A 27133-nucleotide genomic window follows, 5' to 3' on the forward strand; every position below is an offset into this window, starting at 1 on the left:
AACACGAATGCGTAGCTATGGAAGTAGACTAGGACGAGGAAGGATGTGATAAAGACGACAATAAAGAAAGGTATGAAGAGACAAAAGGAGATGTTGCAGGTGAAGTTGGTGGTGATGAAAGTGAGAAAAATTAATAGAACGGAGAGAAAATTAGAAAGATTAAGAATTAAGCAGAGATTATTGTGTTTTTTTAAAAACATTAAATTAAAATAATTAAAAAATATCAAATTTATAGAAAAGTCCTTAGACTTTAATTAAAAAAAAATTAGACTTAATAATATGATAAAATAAATCACATAATATTATATGATTGAATAGTATATAACACCAATATGATTTATTTTAAAATCATACTAAAATAATGATTTCATATAATTATCTTTTGACGTATAATTATGTTAAATTTGATAGAATAAGTTTAAATTTATATAAAAATAGTCAAAATAAAAAAACTTTAAAAGCAACCTAAATACCTAATACTATCGTACCTTCATTAGTTATCACTTATAAGGATCCCATCCAATCAAAGAAGATTAAGTCTAGTGCATCAAAACATTTAACAGTGGTATGAAACGTAAATTAGAATAAGGCAAATGGTTAATTTTGCCAGTACCGCAACCCCATAGTTTTCAAATCATTTTCATTCTCATTTCATTTCCGCGTCATCCTCCCTTCTGTTTCTCTCTCCTACGGCAACTTCTCCCCTCATTTTGAGGCCTCCGCTAAATTCACCATCTCTCTCACCCCACACCACTGACGCCCCCTCTCACTCCTTTTAAATCCCGCATTTGCATTTGCATTTGCATTCGCATTTCCCAACTTCCCGGCGCCGTTATGTGGTGGTGAATCCGCTGACATTTCAAACCAGATCTGCACCCGGCCGTGCCAGATCCGATGGAGGAAGCGCTCGAGCTCGCACGCGCGAAGGACGCGAAGGAGCGCATGGCGGGCGTGGAGCGCCTCCACGAGGTGCTGGAAGCTTCCAGAAGGAGCCTCAGCTCCGGTGGGGTCACTTCTCTCGTCGATTGCTGCTTGGATCTCTTGAAGGACAGCAGCTTCAAGGTCTCGCAGGGCGCGCTCCAGGCTCTCGACTCCGCCGCCGTGCGCGCCGGTGACCACTTCAAGCTCCACTTCAACGCGCTGGTCCCTGCCGTCGTCGACCGCCTCGGCGACGCCAAGCAGCCCGTCCGCGACGCCGCCAGGCGGCTCCTTCTCACTCTCATGGAGGTACATTCCTCGAATTATTGTTTTATTTATCGTATCTGTATCTGTTGCAGTTTAGTGAATTGTTATTTGTGAGTGTGAAACTTGGAAAGAAAGAGAGGCAGGTGAGGTAGTTTTTTTTGCAAAGTAGAGAGAATCTCGGAATCTGGTATATGGAAAGTGAAAAGTGAGTGCTATGAGTGAAGATAGATGAGAGTGAACAATAATAATAATAATTGATAAAGGTAGTTGTCGGTTGGAAAAGTGAGATCGGGAATAAGACTTTGAGTGTAGGAAGGGGAAACTCGTTGTTATTTAAATCTTAGCAATTGTGCATGAACGCTTCACTCTTCTTGGTTTCTGGCAAATGAAAACTCTTACGAGTGGTGATTCATGATTGCTTGGATGTAAGGTTAGTAGTGGTTTATTGAGTATTGACTCTTATTAGATCTTTAATCAGAAATTGCACTTAACTGTAGGATCTCTCTAGTGTTTGCACGTGGTTATAGCGTTCTGATGTAGTGTCATTGCAGTCAATGCCATAATGTCACAGCTTCCTTATGTTATCCTAGTAGGTTGGATGAATGAAAGATCCTGAACATAAGATTTATAATATTTGGTTATTTTTTTAATGACATGCAAGCCTGTGGTGCTGGGAGTGAATTTCAATGATTTGCTGCTAGGTAGTCTTTGTGATAAGGGATATAGGCTATGCATGCATAAATAGGTTAAGTAAGTGTTTATTCGATAAGCTTATCACATGAGTGTTTATATCATAAGTTTGTAAAGTTTACTAAAATAAACTAATATTTTGATCAGCTATAACATGGACCTTACTGAGATGGGCTAAAAAGAGCTTGTATGAAAGTTAAACATAAGTCATAGTAAGCTCTTCCAAACATCACCTTATTCATATATGATGAAATTTGTGGTTACAATATTAATTTAACACTTAACAATAATTGTGCACCAACTCATAAACTGCTATAGATAAAGCATACTTTTTAAAATAACGTTTGAATGAGGATAGGTCTTTAACAATTAACAAGTTAAGCTGGAAGCTATTAGAATAAGTGATTGCTTTCTTTGTACATTGTGCTTCGCTCATTTCAAAATGATGATGTTGGCATTTGCTTATGATATATTGCCACATAAATGGAGTTTTGCTTGGCTAGTCCATGTAAATTCCAAGTTTGGATATATTTATCTACATGACCTTATAGTACGTTGAATGTTTATTTTGGAAATTGTAATACAATTCTGTGTGTTTATCCTAGCAGTAAAATGCTTCCGTACACTCTATGTTAACTTTTGGTATTTATTTTTATTTATATCCATCTGAATGTGAAGAAAATTCACTGTTTTCTTGGGGCTGGTTTTGCTGCAGATTTAAATTTAAATTCTGGCTATTGTTGAATTTCCTTTCATTTGGAGATTTTTTTTTTTTATTATTTACAGGTTTCATCTCCTACAATAATTGTTGAAAGAGCAGGGTCCTTTGCTTGGACAAGCAGAAGCTGGAGAGTCAGAGAGGAATTTGCACGAACAGTCACATCTGCAATTGGTCTATTTTCATCTACTGAGCTTCCCCTTCAACGTGCTATTCTTCCTCCTGTATGTTCATTGAATTTTACAAACAAGCAGTACATGTTTTTTTCTTTCTTTCTTTTCCCAAAAAAAGTACATGTTTTTTTATTGTTCAACATTTCTTGAATGTGATACTAACTCCTTTTAAAAATTGATCAATTGCAGATTTTGCAGTTGCTGAATGATCTGAATCCTGCTGTTAGGGAAGCAGCTATTTTGTGTATTGAGGTAAAAATGTCTTCTTGACTTCTTGTCATTTTATATTGTTTGAACTTGTTTACATCGTTAAGTTCATACAGTTATCCAAATATTGGGGATTTATGCCATTTCAGTAGTTATTTAAATTAGTAAATATATTAGCCAAAACAAATGTCAGGATTGCTAAAATTGTGTGTTTGTTTTCAACTTACGGTTGTGTTTATGAGTGCATCTATGCTGATGTGATTTATAATATCATTAACACCTTATTGTATGAACATTAAGGAATGGAAAAAAAAGATGTGGCTCTAGTGGGTGTAATTTGGTGTTAGAGCCATTCTAGGAGTAGATTATTGACTATATTGTATAGTCAAAGTTGATGTTGTCAAACTTTGTCATAATACTTATTTTTTCAATCTTGCCAAGTTGATACGGCTCTAAATTCAAGAATTGATGATCTTTTTCTTGGAAGTTTGGTGTTCTGTTTTAATTCAATTATGCAAATTATGTATAACCGGATTTTTTTCCAATGTTTAATTGAATACTTTAGTAATTGATATTGATATTGTCATACATTAGACATAGGCTGATTGAATAGTAATATATGCATACTTGTGAATAGTGGTTTTGAGATTTAAAATTAAGATGGATCTCAGTACATTCCTTTATTATTCTCTCTTTTTTTTAACAGGAAATGTATACACAAGCTGGGTCCCAATTTCGTGATGAACTTCAGCGCCACAATCTCCCTTCATCTTTGGTAAGCATGAAATAAAAAGAATCAATTTCCTGATTTTATTATTGTTTAATATTTTACACATGCAAATATACGTTTTACATCTGTAATTGAGATATTGAAGGTCCTTTAACATTTTCGTAACAACTACAATGAGAGTTTATTATTCTTTTTTCATTGCATTACAAATTTACAATGATTTCAGGTGAAAGCTATTAATGCTAGGCTAGAGGGAATTCAACCAAATGTTTGCTCTTCAGATGGTATTTCTAGCGGTTATAATGCTGGGGAAATTAAGCCTGTGGGTGTTAATCCCAAGAAAAGTAGTCCAAAGCATAAAAGTTCATCAAGGGAGACCTCTCTTTTTGGAGGTTAGAATATTTGCTATTTTTGGATTGCAAAATATTTCTATTCTAATTCAGTACCAAATTACCAATGTAATTTTTGTATCATGGCTCATACCTTATCTCTCTCTTGCACCGTTATTGCCTACCAACCTTATAACCTGCTCTTTAATTGTTCTTTGTTTTCCATTTATCATGAGCATCACTGTACTTGATCATATGTTTAAATTTTAAATTTTGTGATTTGGATTTATGATGGACATATTGATATTTTGCATAGGAAATTGTGCTTTCATTTGATAGACTTTTTATGATATTATCAAACAGAGCTTTTGTATCATACTGCTAGTTCTAGTATGCGTTACACTTATGATTTGTTTGTTAGCCATATTTTTTATATTCTGCTGTGCTTTATTAAATGTGTTGAAATTATAGTGTTTTAGGTCGGAGGAAATTGCGAGAATAAAGACTTTGAATAATATTCTCTTGAATATGATCAAAACATAAAGCACTAATCCTTATTTATACTAATACTAGATTACAATCTTAATAAGGAAACAAATCATGAGATAATAAGGAAATATGAAAACTAATCCATAGTCTGTATACACTAAATTATTCTGAGATATAATTGACATGCTGTTGGATGTTTTTCATATATTCTAACTTAATGCACATTTGTTTCTTATTAACTATTAAATATGAGCAGGAGAAGGTGATGCCACAGAGAAACTCATAGACCCCATCAAGGTGTATTCAGAGAAGGAGTTAATCAGAGAAATTGATAAGATTGCTTCTACCCTTGTACCAGAAAAGGACTGGTCAATTCGTATTGCTGCCATGCAAAGAATTGAAGGTCTTGTTTTGGGAGGTTGGTGTTTTCCATCTTCATTTCAGGAGTATGTAGTATGCATAGAATTTTATATAGCCAGAATCCAATCATAAAAACTTTCTCCTATTTTGTGTTAGAAGGGCAAGAACATTTGTTATTGTAGGTATATCTTTAACACAAGATTATTGTGAAGGGTGTTTATGGTGATCTTACATGAATTTGGTATTAGATTTTACTTGTAGCTATGGATTCAATATGAGTCTGTGTTAACAGAACTATTGCATCAAATAATAATGTCTTTGCAAACTGTTGAAAAGCTGTCTTAATTGTGGTCACCCCTGGCCCACCTTAATTGTGGCCTATCAGAGTTAGTTGTCAGTCTTGAAAATGGCTACCTATGGATGGGCTGTCCAGAAATTGAGTGAAGGATCTTCGTGTGCAGGCACCGGGATGTTGGCTCTCAGCAGATTGAGATCTCACAACGACTAGTAATGTGATATAAATAGAGCTTATAAAGCTTGGGTAATCCTTACCTTACGACCCGGTTTTGTGGGATTGAGTTCAGCCATAAGCCAAAATTCTAAGATAAACAATAGAGGAAATATTGCGGTTGGGGCCATAATGTATAGCTCTATCATTATCATAGAGGTGGTGGGGGGGGGGGGGGGGGGGTTCAAAAGTCACTTTAAATTAGTAAGAGGTTAGAACTAGCATGGTTAAAGTTCAATTATTTATTAGAAGTCTCTGCATTTCTTTACTTGTCAAAAAATTATTTACTATTACTTGAGGAAAAGTGGCTTTACCTTTTTTATTCTTTGTTGTAATTTTCTGTTATGAGTCCCACATTTCTCTCCCAGCTAATGGACTAGTCTTTTGGGATAGCTCGATGATGCTGTGTGATCCATGGGATTAAGCTATTGTTGTATTGTAATTTTCACTGAGATATTAAAATGCAATGCACCTTTATCTGTTTTTGTCTGTGGCGTGAATGATTAATATTTATTGAATATTCTCCTGATCAGGTGCTGCTGATTATCCATGTTTCTTTGGACTCCTGAAGCAGCTTGTTGGACCTTTAAGCACACAATTGTCAGATCGAAGGTCAAGCATTGTGAAGCAGGTGCACTGACATTTTCTTTGGTTATCTATCTATCTATCTTAAAGTGAAATGGCACTTTTATTTTTATGATGTTAAGATCCCGTATTGACTAGGTACATGGGCGAAGTATCCCTTATGATGGCTTGGGCTAACTCCCCATGCCCCCCTTCTCTGAGTTTGGGTTGGGTTAGGCATAGTATGTTTGCAATTCTCATATGGTGTCAGCTTTTATGACCAAGTGGTAAAAACCATGATCCTTGCGGCTTGCACGGATAAAAGGAAATTGAAATTAAGCACAAGGTAGTTGGGCTTGTGCATTATCCACACTTAAAGCCCAAAATAGTGGTTTGAAATTTCTTTTTGTTTTCCACTCCTTATGTTTGAATGGTTTTAGTGTAGTTTAGATTGGAATGTTTTATTGGAAGTAAGCATGATTATTGATGATCAATATCTGATTATATTTTACTACCAATACATGGTTGCTTTCTGTTGGGTATTTGTTTTGTTCTAGGCTTGCCATCTATTATGCTTTTTGTCGAAGGACTTCTTGGGTGATTTTGAAGCATGTGCTGAATTGTTCATACCAGTAAGTTCTACTACTTTTTGTCTATGATAATCATGTTTTGGTTTTTGGATGTATCTGAACTCTTGATACTTGATCTGATAATCAGGTCCTTTTGAAGCTGGTTGTGATTACTGTGCTTGTAATTGCAGAATCTGCGGACAACTGCATAAAAATGGTAATTTGATATACTTTTTTTTTTTTTTTTTTGATCAGCAAACTTAATAATATATATTAATTGAGTACCAGAGGTACTAACAGTACAAGTATCAATCCAGAATTGATCTTAACATAGTTTGGCCAATCTGGAAAAACATTTAAATAATACAGAATTCTGCACTGCTATTCTATCCTATTCTATTTAGGAACCCTGCTCTGATGTTAGTAGACCAGTAGTTGTAGTGCATATTAAACCCCTTCTCCAAATTTGTAAGCCACGTCCATAGTAGGAAAATTGCGTCATCTAAAATTCTGTTGGCATTGAGTGAGCCATTTGAGAAGATAATAGTATTCCTGTGCTTCCAAATGGTCCATGTCAGTGCCATCCACCACCATTTCCATCTACTAGATCTCATCCCTTCTGTCACTCCATAAATGTGTTGAAGAAAGTGCTGCCTTGGTTGGTTTGGGAAAACTCCCGATAAGTTCACCCATGATAAAGATTCCCACCATATTGGAAGGATCTTGCTGCAAAGGAAGAATAAATGACCTGCACTTTCCTCCTCAATTCCGCAGAATGGACATCTTGAATCTCCAAGCTGAATGTGACGCCTCCTCAAGTTTTGATATACTTAATACTTAATACTTATTAATTTTCTGCATCGTATTATAACTTTTTGTATCCTGTTGTGACCCTTGTCCTCTACTTTCCAGATGTTGCACAACTGCAAAGTAGCTCGTGTGCTTCCTCGGATAGCTGATTGTGCCAAAAATGATCGTAATGCTGTTCTACGTGCAAGGTATGAATTATCTACTCTTGGGGATCGATGTGTGAGGGTTTTGGTTTTTAATTAATACCATTTGTATTGTAGGTGTTGTGATTATGCTCTTTTGATATTAGAACATTGGCCTGATGCAGCAGAAGTACAACGATCGGCTGATCTATATGAGGATATGATAAGGTGCTGTGTTTCAGATGCAATGAGTGAGGTAACTTTTATAGTTTTAGGTTATATGATGATTTTGATCAATATAGACTGTACATCATATTTCTACTTGGACTAGCTTTTCATTGTTTTGCTCTTTTTCCTGGGCTATTAAGAATTTGCATTGCAATTGCAGTAGTGCAAAGCGAAAGTGGTTCTCTGTGTTTGCTTTTATTTTGGCAAAAGCTAAGTTCTCATAAAATGTATAATGTGATGAAATGCAATATTTTAGCTGAATAGTAAAATCGAATAAGCAATTGAGGAGAGTAATTAAAATTCTGAAACTTTGCACGATAAAGCTCATGCAGAAGCAAACCTTCTGTTATGATTAGGTATCTGTCTAATTCTTACTAAAAGTTCTTTATTTCATGCAAATGCAATGTCTAATGATCAATTGACCAACATAGCTGTACAAAGACGTATCCACAAGAGGGAGTTGTGTTGTAAAAAACCCATTGCTCTTCTGTCATCATGTTCCTTATGGACTCAGAAACCAGAATCAGTGACTTATGTCATCTGGCTTGCATATATTTTTTTATCATTTGATTTGAAAATTCTATTAATCTCTAACCTTTGAAGGAAAGGGGTACAAAATGACATGATTATTTCATTGCTCTGTTTAAGTGTGTAATCATGTTTGGTAAGATGTTCTAAAAATTCTCATGCAGTATACAGATTAGGTTATATTATAAACTAGGATCTTTCACTTTTTTTCTGCAAACCTTATTCTTTTCATTTGTCAAAATTTATATTGGTTTAAACTTTAAAACAGAAGCTTGTCAGCATATTTGTTGACTTGACATTTTTCATGTGGCCGTATTGTTGGTGCCAAGTAATAAGTGCAATAGTGCATAAAAATAATTACAATACTAACTTGATAGGTGCGGTCGACTGCAAGGATGTGTTACAGAATGTTTGCAAAGACTTGGCCAGAACGTTCCCGTCGCCTGTTTTCATCATTTGACCCTGCTATTCAAAGGGTATATGTTTATTTGAAGGTGTTATTTGTCCTTTATTAATTTTTTTTTTGCTTAATTTGTTTTAAAGTGAACATAACTCGCAGTTAATCAACGAAGAGGATGGAGGAATGCATAGGCGACATGCATCACCTTCTGTTCGTGATAGAGGTGCACTGATGTCAATAACTACTCAAGCTTCAGCACCCTCTAATCTAACTGGTTATGGAACTTCTGCTATTGTTGCAATGGACCGAAGTTCAAGTTTATCATCGGGGACTTCTATCGCCTCTGGTGTTCTTTCACAAGCCAAGTCACTTGGTAAAGGTACTGAACGTAGTTTGGAAAGTGTGTTGCATGCAAGCAAACAGAAGGTCACTGCTATTGAAAGCATGCTTAGGGGTTTGGATTTGTTTGATAAGCATGGTTCATCTGCTCTCCGGTCATCGAGCTTGGATCTAGGTACCAAATAAGTTTACTTGTTAAATATATATATTTTTTCTACCTCATTGTTCTGGACTTGTTGCCATTCAACAATTGATGATGCTAGTGATATGGTTTTTAAACTTTGTGAGCGGCTAAATTTATCTCTTATTGCCCCTAGTGCAGGAGTTGACCCTCCCTCATCTCGTGATCCACCATTCCCTGCTGCTGTCACAGCATCTAATCATCTAACTAGCTCTTTAACGACAGAATCAACTGCATCTGGTGCCAATAAAGCTAGTAACCGAAATGGTGGTTTGGGTATGTCTGACATAATCACCCAAATTCAAGCTTCCAAAGATTCTGGCAGGTTATCGCATAATACTAATGTTGGTATTGAGCCTTTATCAACGTTCTCATCATACTCAAGTAAAAGGGTTACTGAAAAGTTGCAAGAGAGAGGTTCTATTGATGAAAACAGTGACATGAGGGAGACTAGATGCTATATGAATCCCAACATAGATAGGCAGTGTATGGATACCCATTATAGAGATGGCAACTATAGGGATTCGCAGCATAGTTATGTGCCTAATTTCCAGAGGCCACTATTGAGAAAGAATGTAGCTGGACGTGTGACTACTGGCAGCAGGAGGAGTTTTGATGATAGCCAATTATCTCTTGGAGAGAAGTCAAACTATGTAGATGGCCCAGCATCTCTTCATGAAGCTCTGAGTGAAGGACTTAGCTCAGGTTCTGACTGGTCTGCTAGGGTTGCTGCCTTTAATTATCTTCACTCTTTATTGCAGCAAGGCCAAAAGGGAATTCAAGAAGTAGTCCAGAATTTTGAGAAGGTAATGAAGTTGTTTTTTCAGCACTTGGATGATCCCCATCATAAAGTTGCACAGGCTGCTCTCTCCACACTTGCAGATATTATTCTGGCATTCCGAAAGCCCTTTGAAGGTTACATGGAACGAATGTTACCCCATGTGTTTTCTCGGTTAATTGACCCCAAAGAGCTAGTTAGGCAAGCATGCTCAATGAATTTGGAAGTTGTTAGCAAAACATACAGCATAGATTCTCTCCTACCTGCATTGCTACGATCACTAGATGAACAAAGGTCACCAAAGGCAAAATTGGCTGTTATTGAGTTTGCAATAAGTTCGTTTAATAAGCATGCAATGAATCCAGAAGGTGCTGCTAATATTGGCATCCTAAAATTATGGCTTGCCAAGTTAGTCCCATTGGTTCATGATAAAAATACAAAACTTAAAGAAGCAGCTATTACATGCATTATATCAGTATACTCTCACTTTGATTCATCTGCAGTTTTGAATTTTATTCTTAGTTTGTCAGTTGATGAACAAAATTCTTTGAGACGAGCCCTTAAGCAGCGCACCCCTCGCATTGAAGTAGACTTGATGAATTATCTGCAAAACAAGAAAGAGCGACATTCTAAGTCTTCCTATGATCCATCTGATGTTGTGGGAGCATCCTCTGAAGAGGGATATGTTGGTTTGTCAAGGAAAGCTCATTATATTGGAAGATATGCTGCTGGTTCACTAGATATTGATGGTAGCAGGAAGTGGAGTTCCCAAGATTCTGCCCTGATTAAAGGCAGTATTGGCCAAGCAGTTTCTGATGAAACTGAAGAACACACTGATTCTAATAGTGGTGTTTATGGTTTCAAAACTAAAGATCTTGCTTACACAGCCAATTCAATGGGTCAAAACTTTGGCTTACAAACTAGCCACAGACATGTGAACAGTAGCATGAATTTTGAAGGTCTATCATCTGATCTGGATGTTAATGGTCTGATGTCATCAGAACATTTAAATATTACTGAAGACTTTGGACCCGACAAAGAACATCCTTCTGAATTGAACCATAATCATCAGTCAGCTGAAGATGTGAACGTAAACTACATGACAGACACTGGACCCAGTATTCCCCAGATTCTTCATATGGTGAGTTATACAACTAATAGATGATGCATTGGTACTTTATTTTTTTTTTTTAATTCTGTTAGAAAGAGAAATGTAGTTAATTACTGGGGAGGATATAGTAACATCTAAGAACAGCAAAGTACATCAGAAATAAAAACTTCGTACCCCATTGCCCAGAGGCTCTTCGCTATGCGAAGGTATGGGGGAGGGATGTTGTACGCAGCCTTACCCTTGCATATGCAAAGAGGCTGTTTCCGGATTCGAACCCATGACCAACAAGTCACCAAGGCACAACTTTACCGCTGCACCAGGGCTCGCCCTCACATCAGAAATGTATAGAAATAAAAAAATATTCATCAGCCCAAAAGTTAACAAAATCTCTTTGCAAAACAGCAAAAGACACCCCAAAACCTAGCATTATGCTGAGCTAATGATGTCATACACCGGCTAAGAGTGCACAATTCCCTATATTTTTTTTTGCGAGAAAACAATCATTTTGGTCACTTGTTAGAAAGTTGTCTAAGGTGGTGTAGCAAACCCAAAACTCTCAAAAATAGGCAAGAGCTTGTTCCACGCCATTAAACCATGTTGCGATGTAAGAACAAGTGATGGCCAGTTGGGGGTTGAACTACTTGTATGGGTGGGGCACAACCAAATTATTTCCTTGATTACTATGTAGCTTCCTCAAATAAATGAAATTTGCTGTCTCTTTGAATGGTTTGTGTATATGAAAATGTATTTAGAACCCTCTTAAATTTTCTGGTTCAGCCTATTTGGAGAATTTGCCTGTAAATAATCATTCTTTAAATTTATTTTAAGAGTTACATCTTAGATTTCCTTTGGCTAAGATATACCATATGTTTTGTGTAGATATGCAGTGGGGGTGATGGAAGCCCTATTTCAAGCAAGCAGACTGCACTTCAACAGCTAGTTGAAGTGTCTATAGCCAATGAACATTCTATTTGGACTCTGGTATTTTTAATTTGACAAGTATCTGTCTCTTTCATGTCCCCAAGTTGTTTGATTGTCTATTGTACTTGAAATGAAAGATATAGTCTGCTGAACTTCATAAACATACAAATGCAGTTTTTTATTGTCATACCATTTTATTTATTTTGTAACAAAAAAATACCATTTTATTTTATTGATAGGTATTGGCTGTGACATGACATCAATAGATAATATAGAGAAGTTCTGCTTCTTAAAAAAAATCCCTAATTTGTTATATTAAATTAAACAACATTGAACAATATATTTGGATTTGCTTCTATATATTGATAGTTAAATGGTGTAATTGCAGTACTTCAATCAGATTTTGACAGTTGTGCTTGAGGTGCTGGATGATTCAGATTCCTCAATCAGAGAGCATGCTCTATCTCTGATAGTTGAAATGCTTAAAAATCAGGTTCTTACTTCTTTTTTGTGCCATTTTTCATTGGATTACACCCTTGCTCATATCAGTGTTTGCAACTGCACATATGCCCCCCCTCTTGTAGGTTTTTTTGGGGACAAAATAAGAGAGAGGATTGCTATATCCTCCGAAAAGAAGAAGGCAAACAAACTTCTGACTCCGATCCACTCAAAGGATGCCATCTGTCAAACTTATCAACTGATTCAATTTTAAAATATTCAATTAATTTAATGTTTTAAAAGTTTATCTCTTTCCAAATTTACCCTTGACTCATGCGACCACAACCTATTCAATACCAGCCAAAAGATTTCAAAGAATTGGGCATGCACCACCTTGCGAAGAAATGGATCTGGAGAATAGAAGAGCAATGATGAAAAGGAAGAGAAATTCGAGGCAGTGCTGAGAGAAGACAAAAACTGGAGGAATGCGCCACTAACGGCGAAGAACACGACAAGAGTGATGGAGGCTGTGTGGAGTGGTTCCAATTGAGCCTCTCAAGTTCCTGGAAAATGCTGGATCGATCAGCTTCACAGGTTGAGATGATCATCAAACACTGAAAAGAAAAATAGATTTGTGCCATGTTCCCTTTGTTTCAGTACTGAACTTCAATTTTTTGGTTATGCATCCTAAATGTGTGTTGGATGAAGAAGATTTAGAAAAATTTATCAAAATAAATTTTTGTCTGAAAACTTTTATCTTCAAAACAATTATAATATTGAAAGTTGTTTCTACTAGAATCATGTTTGAATGCAAACTCCACCCTTTTTCGCAACATTCTTGCAATCAGGATTCAGGGAAGATTTTTATACTGTAGCCACAAGTTATCATTTTTACTGAAGAAAAAGTAGAAGCGATTTCCATTTGAGAAAAGGCAGAGAAACAAAGCCAATCAGTTGAGTGCTTGCATTCTGTCTTCAATAACATGAAAAATATACTAATTTCACAATGAGAAACAGTGCAATGTATCATTGGCATAATCTCACTGCGTTGCTGGCTGTCGTAGTCCACGGTGCACCACCGCCACTTCCAACAATGCGTCTCCACTTTTAGCTTCTGCCTCCGCAATCTCAAGCTGCAAAACCTCCTCCTAAACGGCGGTAACATCCTCAATGTCTTGGCTTAAGCCTCTTTGCGGTGCTGGAAAAGCACGACCTGTTCCACACCGCAACATTGTGTTCACAGAATCGCAGTAGACAGATGTTTGCCTTTTGGGTTTGAGTAACATAATTGTGTGGGAGGGGGATATGATTGGAAAAAGAACTAAGTTAAAAGATTAAAATTAATATTTTAGTTTGACAGATGTCACTTTTGAGTGGGGCGGAGGATTTGTTGGTTTCTTTTATTTGGAGGAAGAAGCATTTATTAATAAGAGATTTTTTATTGTATTGTGTTTATTGTTTCCAGAAAGATGCCATGGAAAATTCAGTTGAGATTGTTGTTGAAAAGCTGCTTAATGTTACAAAGGATATTGTTCCCAAGGTAACAAACTTTATCCTGTTCTTGTTTTTCTTTTTATATAGTTGCTTTCTTTTCCCAGGCATTGCAATTTTCACCCCTTTTTCAGGTCTCAAATGAAGCAGAGCACTGCCTCACCATTGTTTTATCTCAGAATGATCCATTCAGATGTTTAAGTGTATGTATTTCCTGGTGTCTCTAACTTCTGGCCATCCTTTTAAAATGTTTAATTGGAGAAGGGAGCAGGGATTTGTATTAAACTTAAAAGTTCAAACTGATGTTCAGATTCAGAATTTAAAATGTTTCAGGTTATTGTCCCTCTACTGGTTACCGAGGATGAGAAAACTCTTGTTACTTGCATAAATTGCTTGACAAAGGTATTGCCTGGAAGAATGAATTGTCAGTTTTGCTCGAATTGGTGGTTTCTGATAAAACCTTATTTTTAATGAACTCCACTTTCTAAATACATGTTTCTTATAAAGCCTTGTTCTGTTCTGTTCTGGAAGTGTCCTGTGAAGCAATGGTTCTTAAAATAGGAAAATAATCCTCTTCGTAGTTCATACCCATACCCAATATCATTATGCTTCTGTTGCTTATAAAATCATGTCCTGTGAGTATCCTGCTGATTTGTTTACTTAAAATTATAGATACACTGATACAGCTTAGGTACCTGTTGTTTACACTTCATTGAATTTTGAACTTTGGTCAACACAGTCCTGAATATGCAATTCACTGATTCTCTCTTTCTCGAATGATAATTGTTATGCCATACTCTATATTGACTATATCTTAGCCTGACGTTTTCATTCTCAGGAAAAGCATAAAATGATATTATCAGTTAGTGATAGTCAGTAGAAACCACACAAATATCTCATCACTAGTATATACTGAATTAAAGTTTACTTGTATATACTGAATTAAATTTATATCATATATTACCCGTACTACTTAGGAAGTTACCATTTTTTTGCATGAATTAAATTTGCTTCATGAACGTTTTAACTTCACATTACCCTTCTTCAGCTTGTGGGGAGGCTCTCTCAGGAGGAAGTGATGGCTCAGTTACCTTCTTTCCTGCCTGCTTTGTTTGAAGCTTTTGGAAACCAGAGTGCTGATGTTCGCAAGGTACTTAGGCCTTTCGATTGCATCCATGAATTAATGGTCATCGTAATTCTTATCAGTCTTTTAACACTGTAAAGTGGTGTATTTAGTTCTAGCAAATTTATTCAACTGGAAATTAGATGCTTGAGGTCTATTTGGTAATTTGCACTTAATTAAAATATTAATCTGTTCCAACATTAGTAGTTTCCCTATTTGAAATTTCTTGGGATTATTGAACAAAGCTTGTTTTTGAAAGGCTTCTGTTGGTCCCAGGCTGTGATATGATTTGAAACATTTTTTATAATTAGGACATTACTTGAACCTTTAATGAATATTTACCACTTTTGTACGAGGGAGCCTTGTATTTACTATTCCCCCTAGAAATATGCTCTGTCTGTGGCTTAGGTTGGATGGTCAAGCTTAACATTTCTTAGTGCATGTTTGGGAACCCCTTTAAAACCTTGATTGCACGAATTCCAATGCGTCTAAACGGAAAAACACACATTCCTAGGCAAAGCTTGTGAGTGTAACTTTTTTTTCAATGCAGTTGTGTTGAATGCAACTGGCACCCAAACACAGCCTTAGCCTCTGGATTGGTGGCTGCTATTGAAACCTCTATAGAATTAGGTCATAGGGGCCTAACGTAACCCTATAAAACTAGTTTGTAAGGTGAGGTTTGCCTAAGGTTTATAAGCTCTATTTAAGCTGTATCTCTAGTCAATTTAAGGCCAAGCACCACCCTTGAGACAGCAATTAAGGCAGTCCCCAAAGAAGCTGCAATTAAGGCGGGTTAGGGGTGACATCAATTAAGGTGGCTTTCCAACAAAACCTAATGTAATAATGGTCATTCCTTGGAAATGCCCATTCCATTTCATCAAGGGTTAGTTTAGTTAACAAATATATCTTTTTTTATTTTGTATTTTTAAATGACAATCTCCCCTGCCACCAATTGTAGTCCCACTGCCCATTGCGACTACTTCCTACCATCTCCTTCCACTGCAACCCTGATCCTTGCAACTGACACTGTAGTCCCACCTATCCATCGACCTCACATTTGCCCCAACCCATGACTACCATTTATGCCACAACACCACTGTGACTGCTGTCTCCTCCACTAGCTTTATTTTGTTCTCATTCTATTCCGTCAACACTGTCAAATTTTGCATACTAAATGTATGGGCAGGTAATGGGAATAATTATTCCATTCCATTCACCTTACTTTGAAACAGAAATACTCTAGCTAAAACAATATAATCTTATGCTAGGAAGTTATCATTTCCATGGGTCAAACCTTGTGTATGTCATCATTATACCTGACCCACCAAAACTTGCTATGCTTGATAGACAGATTTGACAGTGCACTGAAGTAAGTGACTGAGTATAATTCCTGTGAAGATTGCGTCTCCGTTACCAAGTCACACTTGGATCCAGTGTTGTGAAAAAGGATTATTTTGCATTAAAGTGTAGTAACTCAATTGAATCAATAATAATATGATGAAGCTAGTGTATTAACAATAGTTGTCAAGGTTAAAACTCAAAATCCTCCTGATCCTCCTTCTAAAGCAATCTAATTTAACCTCAACTCAATGTTCTAACATTCAATTAACATCGAATTCACTTTATTAGGCCAACTTCAATCTCTTGATAGTTTTATTTTTTGATCGGCAAAGATAACTTATATATATATATAATCAGTACCAGAGGTACAAAACAGTACATGTAATTAAATTGCCAGCATCATGGTTCCAGAATCAGACTAATAACAGTCTCGACAGGAACCAATAGCTGGGTACAAACAGTGGTAAACTGCTCCCACTTCCTATAATTTCTACCCCCCTAAGGTATCAAAAGCTGATGAGATGTTAGACGACCAATAACTATAGGGAAGTGTGAACTCCTTCTCAAAACTCTTCAACCACGTCCATAGTGTAAAAATAGCATCCTCCATCACCTTGTTACCATCAAAAGTGTCGTTTGAAAATATTATTTTATTCCGGTGCTGCCACACTGACCATGTGAGAGGCAACTACCAACACCTCCATCTGTTATCACAAATTCAGTTAGGCAAACATATCGCATGCTGGGAGAAGTGCTGCCAAGGTTTCTGCGGGAAAGCTCCATGACTGTTCACCCAAGACATGGATTCCCACCATAGAGGGAGAATTTGGTCACAGAGAAAAAATAAATGTGCTTCATTCTCCTTAGAGCTCGCACAGAATGGGCATAATGTGTCATTGATTTCCACCTGTCTCCTCCTCAAGTTTGACTTTGTTTGCAATCTTTCCTTTAGTAGCCTCCATGCAAAGATTGCAATTTTAGATGTAATCCTTATCTTCCATAGTTCCTCAAACACCCGCACTCCATCCCCCTCAACTTTTTCTCCTTTCAGCACGTCATAGGCACTTCTGATTGAATATTGTCTGCTTGGTTCTGGTTTCCAAAACCACTCATCCCTTCTATGAGGTTGAATACAGCTGCCAGCAACATCATTTAGGAAGCAATCAACCATGCCAAGCTCACTATCAAACAGGTGTCTTCTCCATTTAAAGTTCCACTCCCACCCATTGTCCGCCTAAGTTCCCATCTCCTGAATAGTCTGGTTCTGTTGGCATGAACTTAGATACAGTCTGGGATATTTTGCTAGAAATGTTGTGTCATCATGATTCCATATGTCCTCCCAAAACTTGATTTTATCTCCATTCCCCACCTTCCATGCTATCCCTCCCTGTAAAGCAGTCTCATGTTGGGGATGATGAAGAGCTAATTTTAGATCTCCCCACCATAAAGAAACATTATTGTCGCTTGTTGCTGCATCAAGGCCCCTCCAGCCGCCATACTTAGAATCCAGAATCCTTGCCCATAGCTCTCCACTGTGATGGAATAAATTCCACTTCCATTTGGCAAGCAATGCAAGATTAAATTTGGTGATGTCCTTTACTCCCAAGCCTCCTTTGTCTTTAGGGAGGCATACCGTCTCCCATTTTACCCAAGCAATCTTGTGTTGGTCGTCTCAGCCACCCCAAAGAAACCTTTTAGGGACCCTGAAAAAAGACAAGAAATAAATTGGAATAGAAGTTAGGATTGACTGAATAAGAGTGACTCTCCCCCCCAAGGATATATTTCTTTGTTTCCATTTTGCTAGTCTCCTCTCACACTTTTGAATAATTGAATCCCACATCTGACTCTTCCTTGGGTTTGCCCCATAGGTATCCCCAGATAGACAAAAGGAATGGTCAATAAGTTACAATTCAAGAAATTTGCTGCATTTTGCTTCCACGAATTAGGCATGCCAATAGCTCCGAAGCTACTTTTGGCAAAATTGATCTTGAGCCCTGATACCATTTCAAATGCCCTCAAAATGGCTTTGATTGCTTTGGTGTTCTCCATTGACGCCTCCCCAAAAAATATAGTGTTAAATATATATTGTAGACAACTGTATTGTGTAGACAGCTGTGTAAGTAAAAGGCTGTTTTGAGTGTGTGTGAGGTTGAGTGTGTATTAAGTTTTATGTGTTGTCATGTTGAGTGTGTGAGAAGCTGTGTATCTAATCCTTATCCAAAGGCAGCTTTTCCCCTCTCTCTCTTTCTCTGTACTATATATATGTGTTAATAAAAAGCTAATGTGTGCAGAGTGTGACAATTTTCTCCACTCATTCAAATTCAAGTTCTAGAGTATCTCAAATCCTCAAGCAATGTAGTCCTAATTTTCAACATGGTACCAGAGCGGGTACGATCCCGTTCTGATTGTCTTTGGCGTCGCCGCCATCTCCGGCCGTCGCCGTCTGCCGCTGCTCTGACCACCACTTTTTCCGGCGAATCCAGTGTTGAGTGCGCCTCGAGGAGCGCGACTCAGCCCTGCAAGTCGCGTGGCTAGATTCCCAGCCACGCACCTCCACCCAGGAACCTTCACCTTTAGAGGTTCATCCACCCAGGAACCTTCAATCATGATGCCTTTCAATAGATTATGTCTGCGAGACGCATTCATCAAGAGATGAAAATACCTTGAGTTGCAGTCACCTTCTTTGATCCATCTAGAACGAGCTTTTTGCCTTAGTAAGGAGTCATGAGAGTGTGCAGCCACCCACAAATCTTCCTATAACTGTCGTCTAACCATTGCCTCCTGGGGTGATAATTGTCTATCCATTGTCACTTGTTCAAGTTTGTTTAATTTGTCTTGGATCTGCTTGACCTTCTTGAATATATCCCCATATTGCTCCTTATTCCATACCTTCAGTCTACTTTTGAGGCATTTTATTTTTTCTGAGTACAAAACCCCCCACCCACTTTGTTGAACCGATGTCCAGCATTCTGTCACAACTTCTTTAAAAGATCTGTTTAGAAGCCAACAATCAAGAACCCGGAAAGGTTTAGGTCCTCAATCAGTAACTTTCGACTTGAGAATAACTGGACAATGATCTGAGAAATTCCTGTCCAAGGTGCTTTGAATAGTGTTAGGCCATTTAGTCATCCAATCAGGTGACAATAGAAATCTGTCAAGCTTGCTTTTGGCTGATCCATTCGGTCTATACCAAGTAAATTTTCTTCCCAACCACGGTGCTTCCTGTACCTCCAATTCATCTATCCATTCATTAAACTCCTCGATGCTGTTACCCCCCTGTCCTCTGTGGCAGCTACCAAGCCTCTCTGCATTGTTTCTTATATTATTGAAATCCCCCAAAATACACCATAGGCCCCCATTCTGTGAAGTTTTTAACTGCTTTATGGCCTCCCGTAGACTTCTCTTGCCCTGAATGTCACATGATGAATATATATTGACAATATGGACTTGTTGAGCCTCCTTGAGCCATTGGTCTACCAACACAATGAAACCACTGCCTATGATTGAGCTTTGTAATTTGAACGCTTTTTCACTCCATATACACAGTAACCCTCCAGCTGTGTTAGCCGCTGGCTGCATTTCCCACCCTATCTCCTTGTCCCCCCATAGAGCTTGGCACGACCTCATGTCAATGCTTTCCTTCTTAGTTTCCTGAATGCACAGCAAATCAATTTGTTCTTTGTGGACCATTCTCCTGATTTGCAGCCCACTTTACTCCCCTCCCTAAGCCTCTTACATTGTAGGAGATAATATTCATGGGTTCTTGGATCTTGCACCCAATTTGTTTGCCTCCTTCAAGTCCCTTTCCTCCATTTCCTCTATTCTGCCAATTATTTTCTCCTGATCTAACTCCCATGTCATCCCCAGCTCCCTCGCCATGTTCCAAATAACTTGTGCTTCCAATATCTGAGAATTAACATCCTTCTGATTTTTGAAGTCCACCGTAGCTTGGACACCTTCCTTCATCATGCTCTGCCATGTGCTGCTGTTGTGATGTGTCGTTTTGTTCAATTGGGCTTCCAATGATTTTTTGCCGTTGGTACCTCCTCCTCCTGGAATAAAATTTCAGATTATTACTGGGGACAGAGTTTATTCCATGTGGGCTGGCTCCACAAGAAATTTTTATTACAGGGGGGGTGTGGATAGAAAAGCCCAGCCCACTATCCCCCCCTTCTTTTCCCAGCTGGCTGTCACGTGCCATCTTTCCCCCTAATTTGGCTCCTTGATAGTTATCCCTTTATTCCATGCTAATAACCCTAATCTCTAAGAGCTTTGACTGGAACTGCATTATGTGCAAGAATTCATATGATCACACAAGCATCAATTCCTATCCGTAGTATATCAATGACTATGGTGATTTACTCCTAGATCACTAACAAATTTTCCTATTTTGAGCGTGAATATACAATCTGTCCATAGGTGATAAAAAACCATAGAAGCATTAGGAGAGGAAGCAATCACACTATAATTGAAAGAAAAACAAACTTGAACTGAGATGCAACATGCAAGAAAACCCAAATTACAAGGAACACAGGTTGGGATTCATCAGCCCCTAACCTAGAGAACTTATTACACTTGAAGAAAGAGGTGAAATTGAAATGAAGATAGTAGAATGAACTTCATTAGATTGAGAATCAAGGCTTGATTCCCCTAGTTGCCATCATCACAAGAGGGATTCTGTTAGGAACCAAGAATTGAAATGAGAAAGAAAAGAAGTGATTTTATTGACTGCAAGAAAAGAACAGAAATAGGAGAGAAGACTCTTCTCCAAGGATTTCTCCTTTCACAAAGAGCTAATGTTCAATTTACAATGACAACAAATCTCATCTCTCCTAGCCTTCTTCTCCTATTTATATCTAATAAACCCCTCTAACTAACCAACTCATTAACAGACTAACTTTCCCTTCTCATATCCTAACAGATTGAGTGAATGCAGCAAAAATTTCTTGTTTTGATTGAGTCTAGCTATTTATAAGTTTTCAATAGCTGTTGGCATGGCCATGCTGATATCCTGCATGGTAATGTGCAAGTTAAAACACCTCAACATCGATTCCTTATTACTTTGTGTGGCCATGCTGAGTTTTGGTGTGCCCATGCACACTAAACAGAAAATTGGTGTGCCCATGCACTCTAAACAGAAAACCGTCTTCTCAGTATCAGGTTTGGGTGTACCTATTCCTGTTAACTTTTTTTTTTTTTGTAGGGGGGCGGGTGGCTTTCCTTCCTCACTGCATAAAAGATCAGCCACTGGGCATGGCCACACTATTTGCCCACCTTCAGGTGGTAGAATGCCATTCTGTATTGTACTTCTCATGTGTTGACACTCAAATCTGGCATTCCCATTCTTACCTAATCTGCTTCAAAGTTCAAACTCCAACCTGTCAAATCCCCTGCCATGATGGTTAAAAGAAGGGGAATAATCACAAATTAACACAAAATTAGAGAAACACAAGCTATTAACAAAACATAAAAACCATGCCACATTTCTATACCTTCTACTCTTGCAACAGTCTAAATCACACAATTCACTCTCCAATTAACTATAATTACAGCTAAATATTGCACTTACCAATGCACATATCTTTCGTGTGGAAAATCTGGTCAGTATGTTCTCTGTTTTTTGCGGTCTGAATATTGAACATTGATTAGAAAATCAACGGTTGAGAATGTAATAAAGTATATGCAAATGTATAATAAACCATTAAGTTTCTAAATCTCAATGATTATTTTTCTAACCAATGGCTATAGTTGTACTTTATTCTCTAAAGTACACTTCTTTTACTTTAGAGGCGCCAAATTAGATTAATATGATTGGCTGTGCAAGATAAGTTTCTTTGAATTGGAGGATTGGTATCATTTCTATTGCTATAAATTGTTGGCATGCTTTTGCTGTAATTTTTCTCCATTTCCATAACTGTTCTCTTTTCATTTTTCTCATTTTGTTAATGGTGCATGGTACAGACCGTTGTTTTCTGTCTAGTGGATATTTATATCATGCTTGGGAAAGCATTTTTGCCATATTTGGAAGGGCTTAACAGCACACAGTTGAAGTTGGTCACCATTTACGCAAATCGTATCTCACAGGCAAGGACAAGAAAATCAATTGATACCACACACGATTAGCGGTTCATTCAGATGAAAATTCGTCGGTTTTGAATGCTTTCTTATTCATTGTTGTGTATTTTGTATATTGTGTGCATGGAATTTTTTAGGTGGGTTTTCCTTGTGTTTCTTTCCTCCCCCTTTGTCCTATATTTTTTTGTCTTCCTTTTTCCCTGCCAATGGATGTTAGATTTGGTGAGTGCTGGTGGTGGAATACAGTGCGATTGTAATTTATTGAAGAAACATTATTTGATTATATTAAATGGTTTTCCAGAAGGCCATATTGTCATTGGTTCAGTTACTTGAGTTTTAGTTTTTATGTAAATTTTGGGAAGCTGATTTCCAACCTGTAATATTTGTCGTGTTATTTATTTGTCACGTTGTCGCCACACTACAGTTTATTTATTTTATTTAAAAACTGTTTAATAACAGTGATTCAGTGCATTACTAGTTCAGAAAATTTAGCACATCAGGCATGGTTGTTTCATGGTGGAAAAGTGCAATTACAGCAATTGAAGAACCAATGTTGAATTGCATGTAATTTTAACTATATCTGCAAGTTGTGAGGGTTTAAGGGTCTGGGAAAGGTTATGGATTTTATTCTGTTGTACTAGGGAAAAAGAAAGTAAGTTACTGAGGAAAAAGGTTCGGTCTTCAGATTTAGCTTGCACTTTAGGTTTCAGATTCGAATTTGCAAAAACGTGTTTTAAGTTCAATCTGTTGGGCATGTCAAATTTGGTTCAAGTTTAGAAGTTGAATCAATGTGCCGCGATATAAACGTAAATAATGCAATTTGATTGCTTTAAAAGCAGTGCAGATTCCATATCGTAAACTCTTGCGGTTCTTGTGGGCATTTCTTTTCTTGAGATTTTACAACTTTCTTTTTGCATTTAATGAAAACATGCTATAATTTTCTCCAGAAATAAATGTGAAAATTTGATGTTTGTATAAATTCAAATTATATTAATGGAAATCATGTTATAAAACCACATGAGAATGAGTCTAGATATCCTTTTTCAACATATGGTACTTTGTAGCGTGATAGTTTAGTTGATAAATATATACATAGGTCGGCATGTCAGATTTGCAGGTTTGAAACTATACCGATCAAATTTTATTTTCGAATAAGTCTAGTGATGAAGGGATTAACGAATTTATAATGCTGATTGAAAATGACAACTTAAGAATTGACTACAAACTCAGACAAGAAAGGTGCACAAGAATAATGAAACTGTTTTAATATAATCACAAAAATCGTTCTAATTTATAGAAAGTAATAGATACATATTTAAAGTGCTGAACTGGGGTGGACCAAAACAAAAAATGTGCCAAGCTACTCTTCCACAAAAAACGACAAAAGCATGCTGGATCTATCACCTATGTAATCCAATAGCTATGCCTTTAGTAGTCGGTACCTACTAGTACTACCTAGGGTATCTGTTACTGATCTTCCCTCGTTTCATATCTTTTCCAAAGAGTGAAAATGTTTGCTATGCACATTCATAATCCTTACAAGCCCACGATTCCTTGTCTAAGTATTGTTGGCAGAGTTGTCAGAAATTCTCCGTTGAGGTTAACAACAATAGCTCCTTCAAAAGTGTTTTACAAGAAAATTACGACGGTGCAATTGGGTGGAAATAAATTATTGCAGAATATCATTATCAAACTGTGACATAAACAGGATTTGTCTCCCTTGATGTGCGAAATATAATTTAGAGGATAACTAAAATGCAGCAATAGCCATCCATGAAAAACATTAATGGTTAAAATTAAAATAAGTTATATAATCATTAAGATCTTTAACTTTTTAATCCAATATGTTTTAGTTTTTAATAGATAAAAGTTGCATTTTATCCTATCTACATGTCAAATGCTTCGAGAATGATGAAGGTAGAGGTAGAGGGCGGAGAGGCGATGGCGTACAAAACTACTCAACCCCAACCCAAATCGCCAAACGGGAAGGGAGAGGAGGGGTTTACCAAAACCTCGTTCAAGGATAAGGCAATGAGGAAGGTAGGGTCGGAGAAGGTGGATTTGATAGAAAAAAACTTGTTTACGATAGAGCACGAGGATGAGGATAGGCTAAAATCTAAGTGTTTTGTGGATGATACAATCTTGCAAGAATTGTGGAATCCATGGAAGGAGGCAGTCATAATTAAACTGCTTGGAAAAAGGCTAAGTTTCTTTGTCATGCACGATTGGCTTAGAGTGATATGGAAGTTGTTGGGTGGTTTCGAGATGGTGGATATAGGTTAGGGCTTCTATATGGTGAAATTTGATCTCCCAAACGACTGAGAAAAGGTGTTAGCGGGCGGACCATGGATGTTATTCGATCACTATTTAGTGGTGCGAGCCTGGGTGCCTAACTTTGTCTCCTCAGAGGTAAAGATTGAAAGCACAACAGTGAGGATTCGATTTTCGTGTCTGGGAATGGAATACTATGATGAGAGTCTACTTCTGGCATTAGCAACTTTAGTAGGGAAACCATTGAAAGTGGACATTCGCTCTGTTGACGCGTCAAGGGAGAGGTTTGCAAGGGTGTGCATCGAGATAAACCTGAATATGTACCTATGGTTGGACGTGTTTGGTGTCGTGATCACTAGTTCAGGGTGGAATACAAAGGGTTGCATCCGGTATGTCAAAGTTGTGGGTTGTATGGGCATACAACGAGGAAGTGTCCCATAATAGAAACAATGGAGTTGGTGTGTAGGGGAGGGATCCCAGGCAACAAACTCTAGCTTTAATGAGGATGGCGGGAATTTTGGAGGAGAGAGAATGTATGGGGATTGTATTGTGTTAAAAAAGGCAACAAAAATCATAAACTGAAGAATAAAGGGGTTGCGAAAATCAAGGGATTTGGTGGATTCGATAAAAATATTGCTTCAGACTAAATAATGGTAGCAAATGCAATGCATTGAATTCTATTGACAGGGGGAAACAAGAAAGTAGTTCATTAGGAGTAGAAGGATTGAGTGTGGATGGCGCTAGCCCTTATACGGTGGGGTCTCAAGCTAGAGAGGGACATAAGGGGGTAAAAGTGGTAAAAGATATAAACAATAATTAAAGTCTAGTGAGGGAAAAGTGAATCACGTGAAGGGGAACACACATGGTATTCTTATTCAGGAGGGGCAAACTCATAAAAAAGTGCATGAAGGTATGTCTCAAGTCTCAAAGAAGGTTCCTTGTTTGTAGACCACGACTGCCATTCCCATGTCAAAGGATGGACCAGGTACGACGATGCTTGGAAACATGGTGGAAGCGCTTAGGGAAGGTATTTCGTCCAATTTGAAGAAAAATTTGGACCCACCAGAACCCCCTGATACAATTATGGGTACAATGGAGCTGGGAAGTTCGAGTGGAACTGGGTATGGGGTGACTGATGCACAAGATGCTCTTGTAGTAGATATGGAGAAAGAGTTAGTAATAGGAGCAACATAGGAGTGTGTGTCTGGCTAATGTTCCATTCCCTTATATATTTAATGATAAGGTTTGGAGATTTTTCTATCCTGGCATGGAATGTTCGAGGGTTTACGAACAAGAGGAGTCATACTCACATGAGAAAGTTGTTGACTCGTTACCAGCCAGATTTAGTATTTTTGTTTGAGACTCACGTTAGGATTGAATCGTCAGGGCAATTTTGGCAAAGAATAGGGTATGGAGCAATAGGGGTGGAGGAAGTGCAAGGACATGAGGGGGGAGTTTGGATACTGTCGCATAAAGGTATCTAGGCTAAGGTTGATGTGTTAGAATCCATGCCTCAAGGTGTGACTGTGTCTATAAAACGAGGAGTCCAGGCCTGATGTTGCACAATGATTTATGCAAGCCCAAATTTGGCTAAAAGGAGGACTAAGCATGGGTCATCAATTTGGAACTTTATTTAGAAGGCGCTGGTAGTGCTAGAGGATGGATTCAGAATCAGGTTGCTGGAACGTGGATTGGTTATTTACGAGTATTCTGGAGGAAGCGGCATAAGCTGTCAATCCAATGATAGTGGAGGATATGAATGGTGTGTAGGTAAGGGAAAAGGAGGTCTTGGGTATTTACACTACCAAGAGCGCATACAACTGGCTATGGGGGAGGTTTGTCCTCGTTGCCTGCAACATCAAGAAGACATTTTGCATTGTCTAGTTACCTGCCATTTTTGCACGGTTAAAGCTTTTGGTGGAGCTGGGAGTGTGACTACTGATGTAAGGATGATCAGGTGGAAGTAACCATGCCAATAGGGATTGGCAAGGGCAGTTGCTGTTTGGTTTCCATTGCGGGTCAGCCAATCAAGGTACACTTCAAGTTGAGATGTTTTGGATAAGGGCTTCAGGAAGGTCTGTTGCTACTCATAGTCTGCTTTAACAGTTGAGTTGGTTAAGAAATCGTTGAAGGAGCATCATGAGTATAATAATGAAATGAGCCTGGTCAAGAAACTCATGGAGAGAGATTGGGCTTGCATGTCAGAACACACGTTGAGAGAGGCAAAACAAAGCATTGATGCTATTACCAAGATGGGATTAACAAGTGCGAGGCCCTTGGTAATATTTACGCAAGCAGCTCCTCAAGAGTTGAAAGCTACGATGGAAGCTAATGCCCTTGGGATTATATGCTCTAATGATAACTTTTGTTAAGGAACGTGGCTTAACTTGAAAGAATCCTTGTAAGCAACAATCTTAAAAGATGACTCAGTAAAGAGAAAGTGATAAAAAAAAA

General features: G+C 37.7%; 1 protein-coding gene across 4 annotated transcripts; it reads left to right on the forward strand.

Moving 5' to 3' along the window:
• Positions 1 to 609: 609 nt before the first annotated feature.
• LOC100775793 (CLIP-associated protein) lies at positions 610 to 22691 on the forward strand. 4 transcript variants are annotated; one of them, XM_003537105.5, is made up of 21 exons: positions 612 to 1227; positions 2662 to 2817; positions 2956 to 3018; positions 3680 to 3748; positions 3930 to 4095; positions 4778 to 4939; positions 5923 to 6020; positions 6511 to 6585; positions 6671 to 6739; positions 7435 to 7520; positions 7593 to 7710; positions 8588 to 8686; positions 8770 to 9124; positions 9272 to 11049; positions 11899 to 12000; positions 12329 to 12433; positions 13844 to 13918; positions 14004 to 14072; positions 14203 to 14271; positions 14918 to 15019; positions 22295 to 22691. In XM_003537105.5, the coding sequence occupies exons 1-21, from the start codon at positions 895 to 897 to the stop codon at positions 22454 to 22456; spliced, it is 4311 nt and encodes a 1436-aa protein (XP_003537153.1). In that variant the 5' UTR covers positions 612 to 894; the 3' UTR covers positions 22457 to 22691. The 4 variants fall into 4 exon arrangements, 2 of the variants coding, with proteins under 2 accessions (XP_003537153.1, XP_014618443.1); XM_014762957.3 differs by lacking the exon at positions 612 to 1227 and adding an exon at positions 1542 to 1615; XR_005886907.1 differs by lacking the exons at positions 13844 to 13918; positions 14004 to 14072; positions 14203 to 14271; positions 14918 to 15019; positions 22295 to 22691 and adding exons at positions 12525 to 12972; positions 13227 to 13331; positions 13443 to 13461 and having other exon boundaries at positions 610 to 1227.
• Positions 22692 to 27133: the final 4442 nt, after the last annotated feature.

Source organism: Glycine max, chromosome 10, assembly GCF_000004515.6.
Source record: "Glycine max cultivar Williams 82 chromosome 10, Glycine_max_v4.0, whole genome shotgun sequence".
NCBI lineage: Eukaryota > Viridiplantae > Streptophyta > Magnoliopsida > Fabales > Fabaceae > Glycine > Glycine max.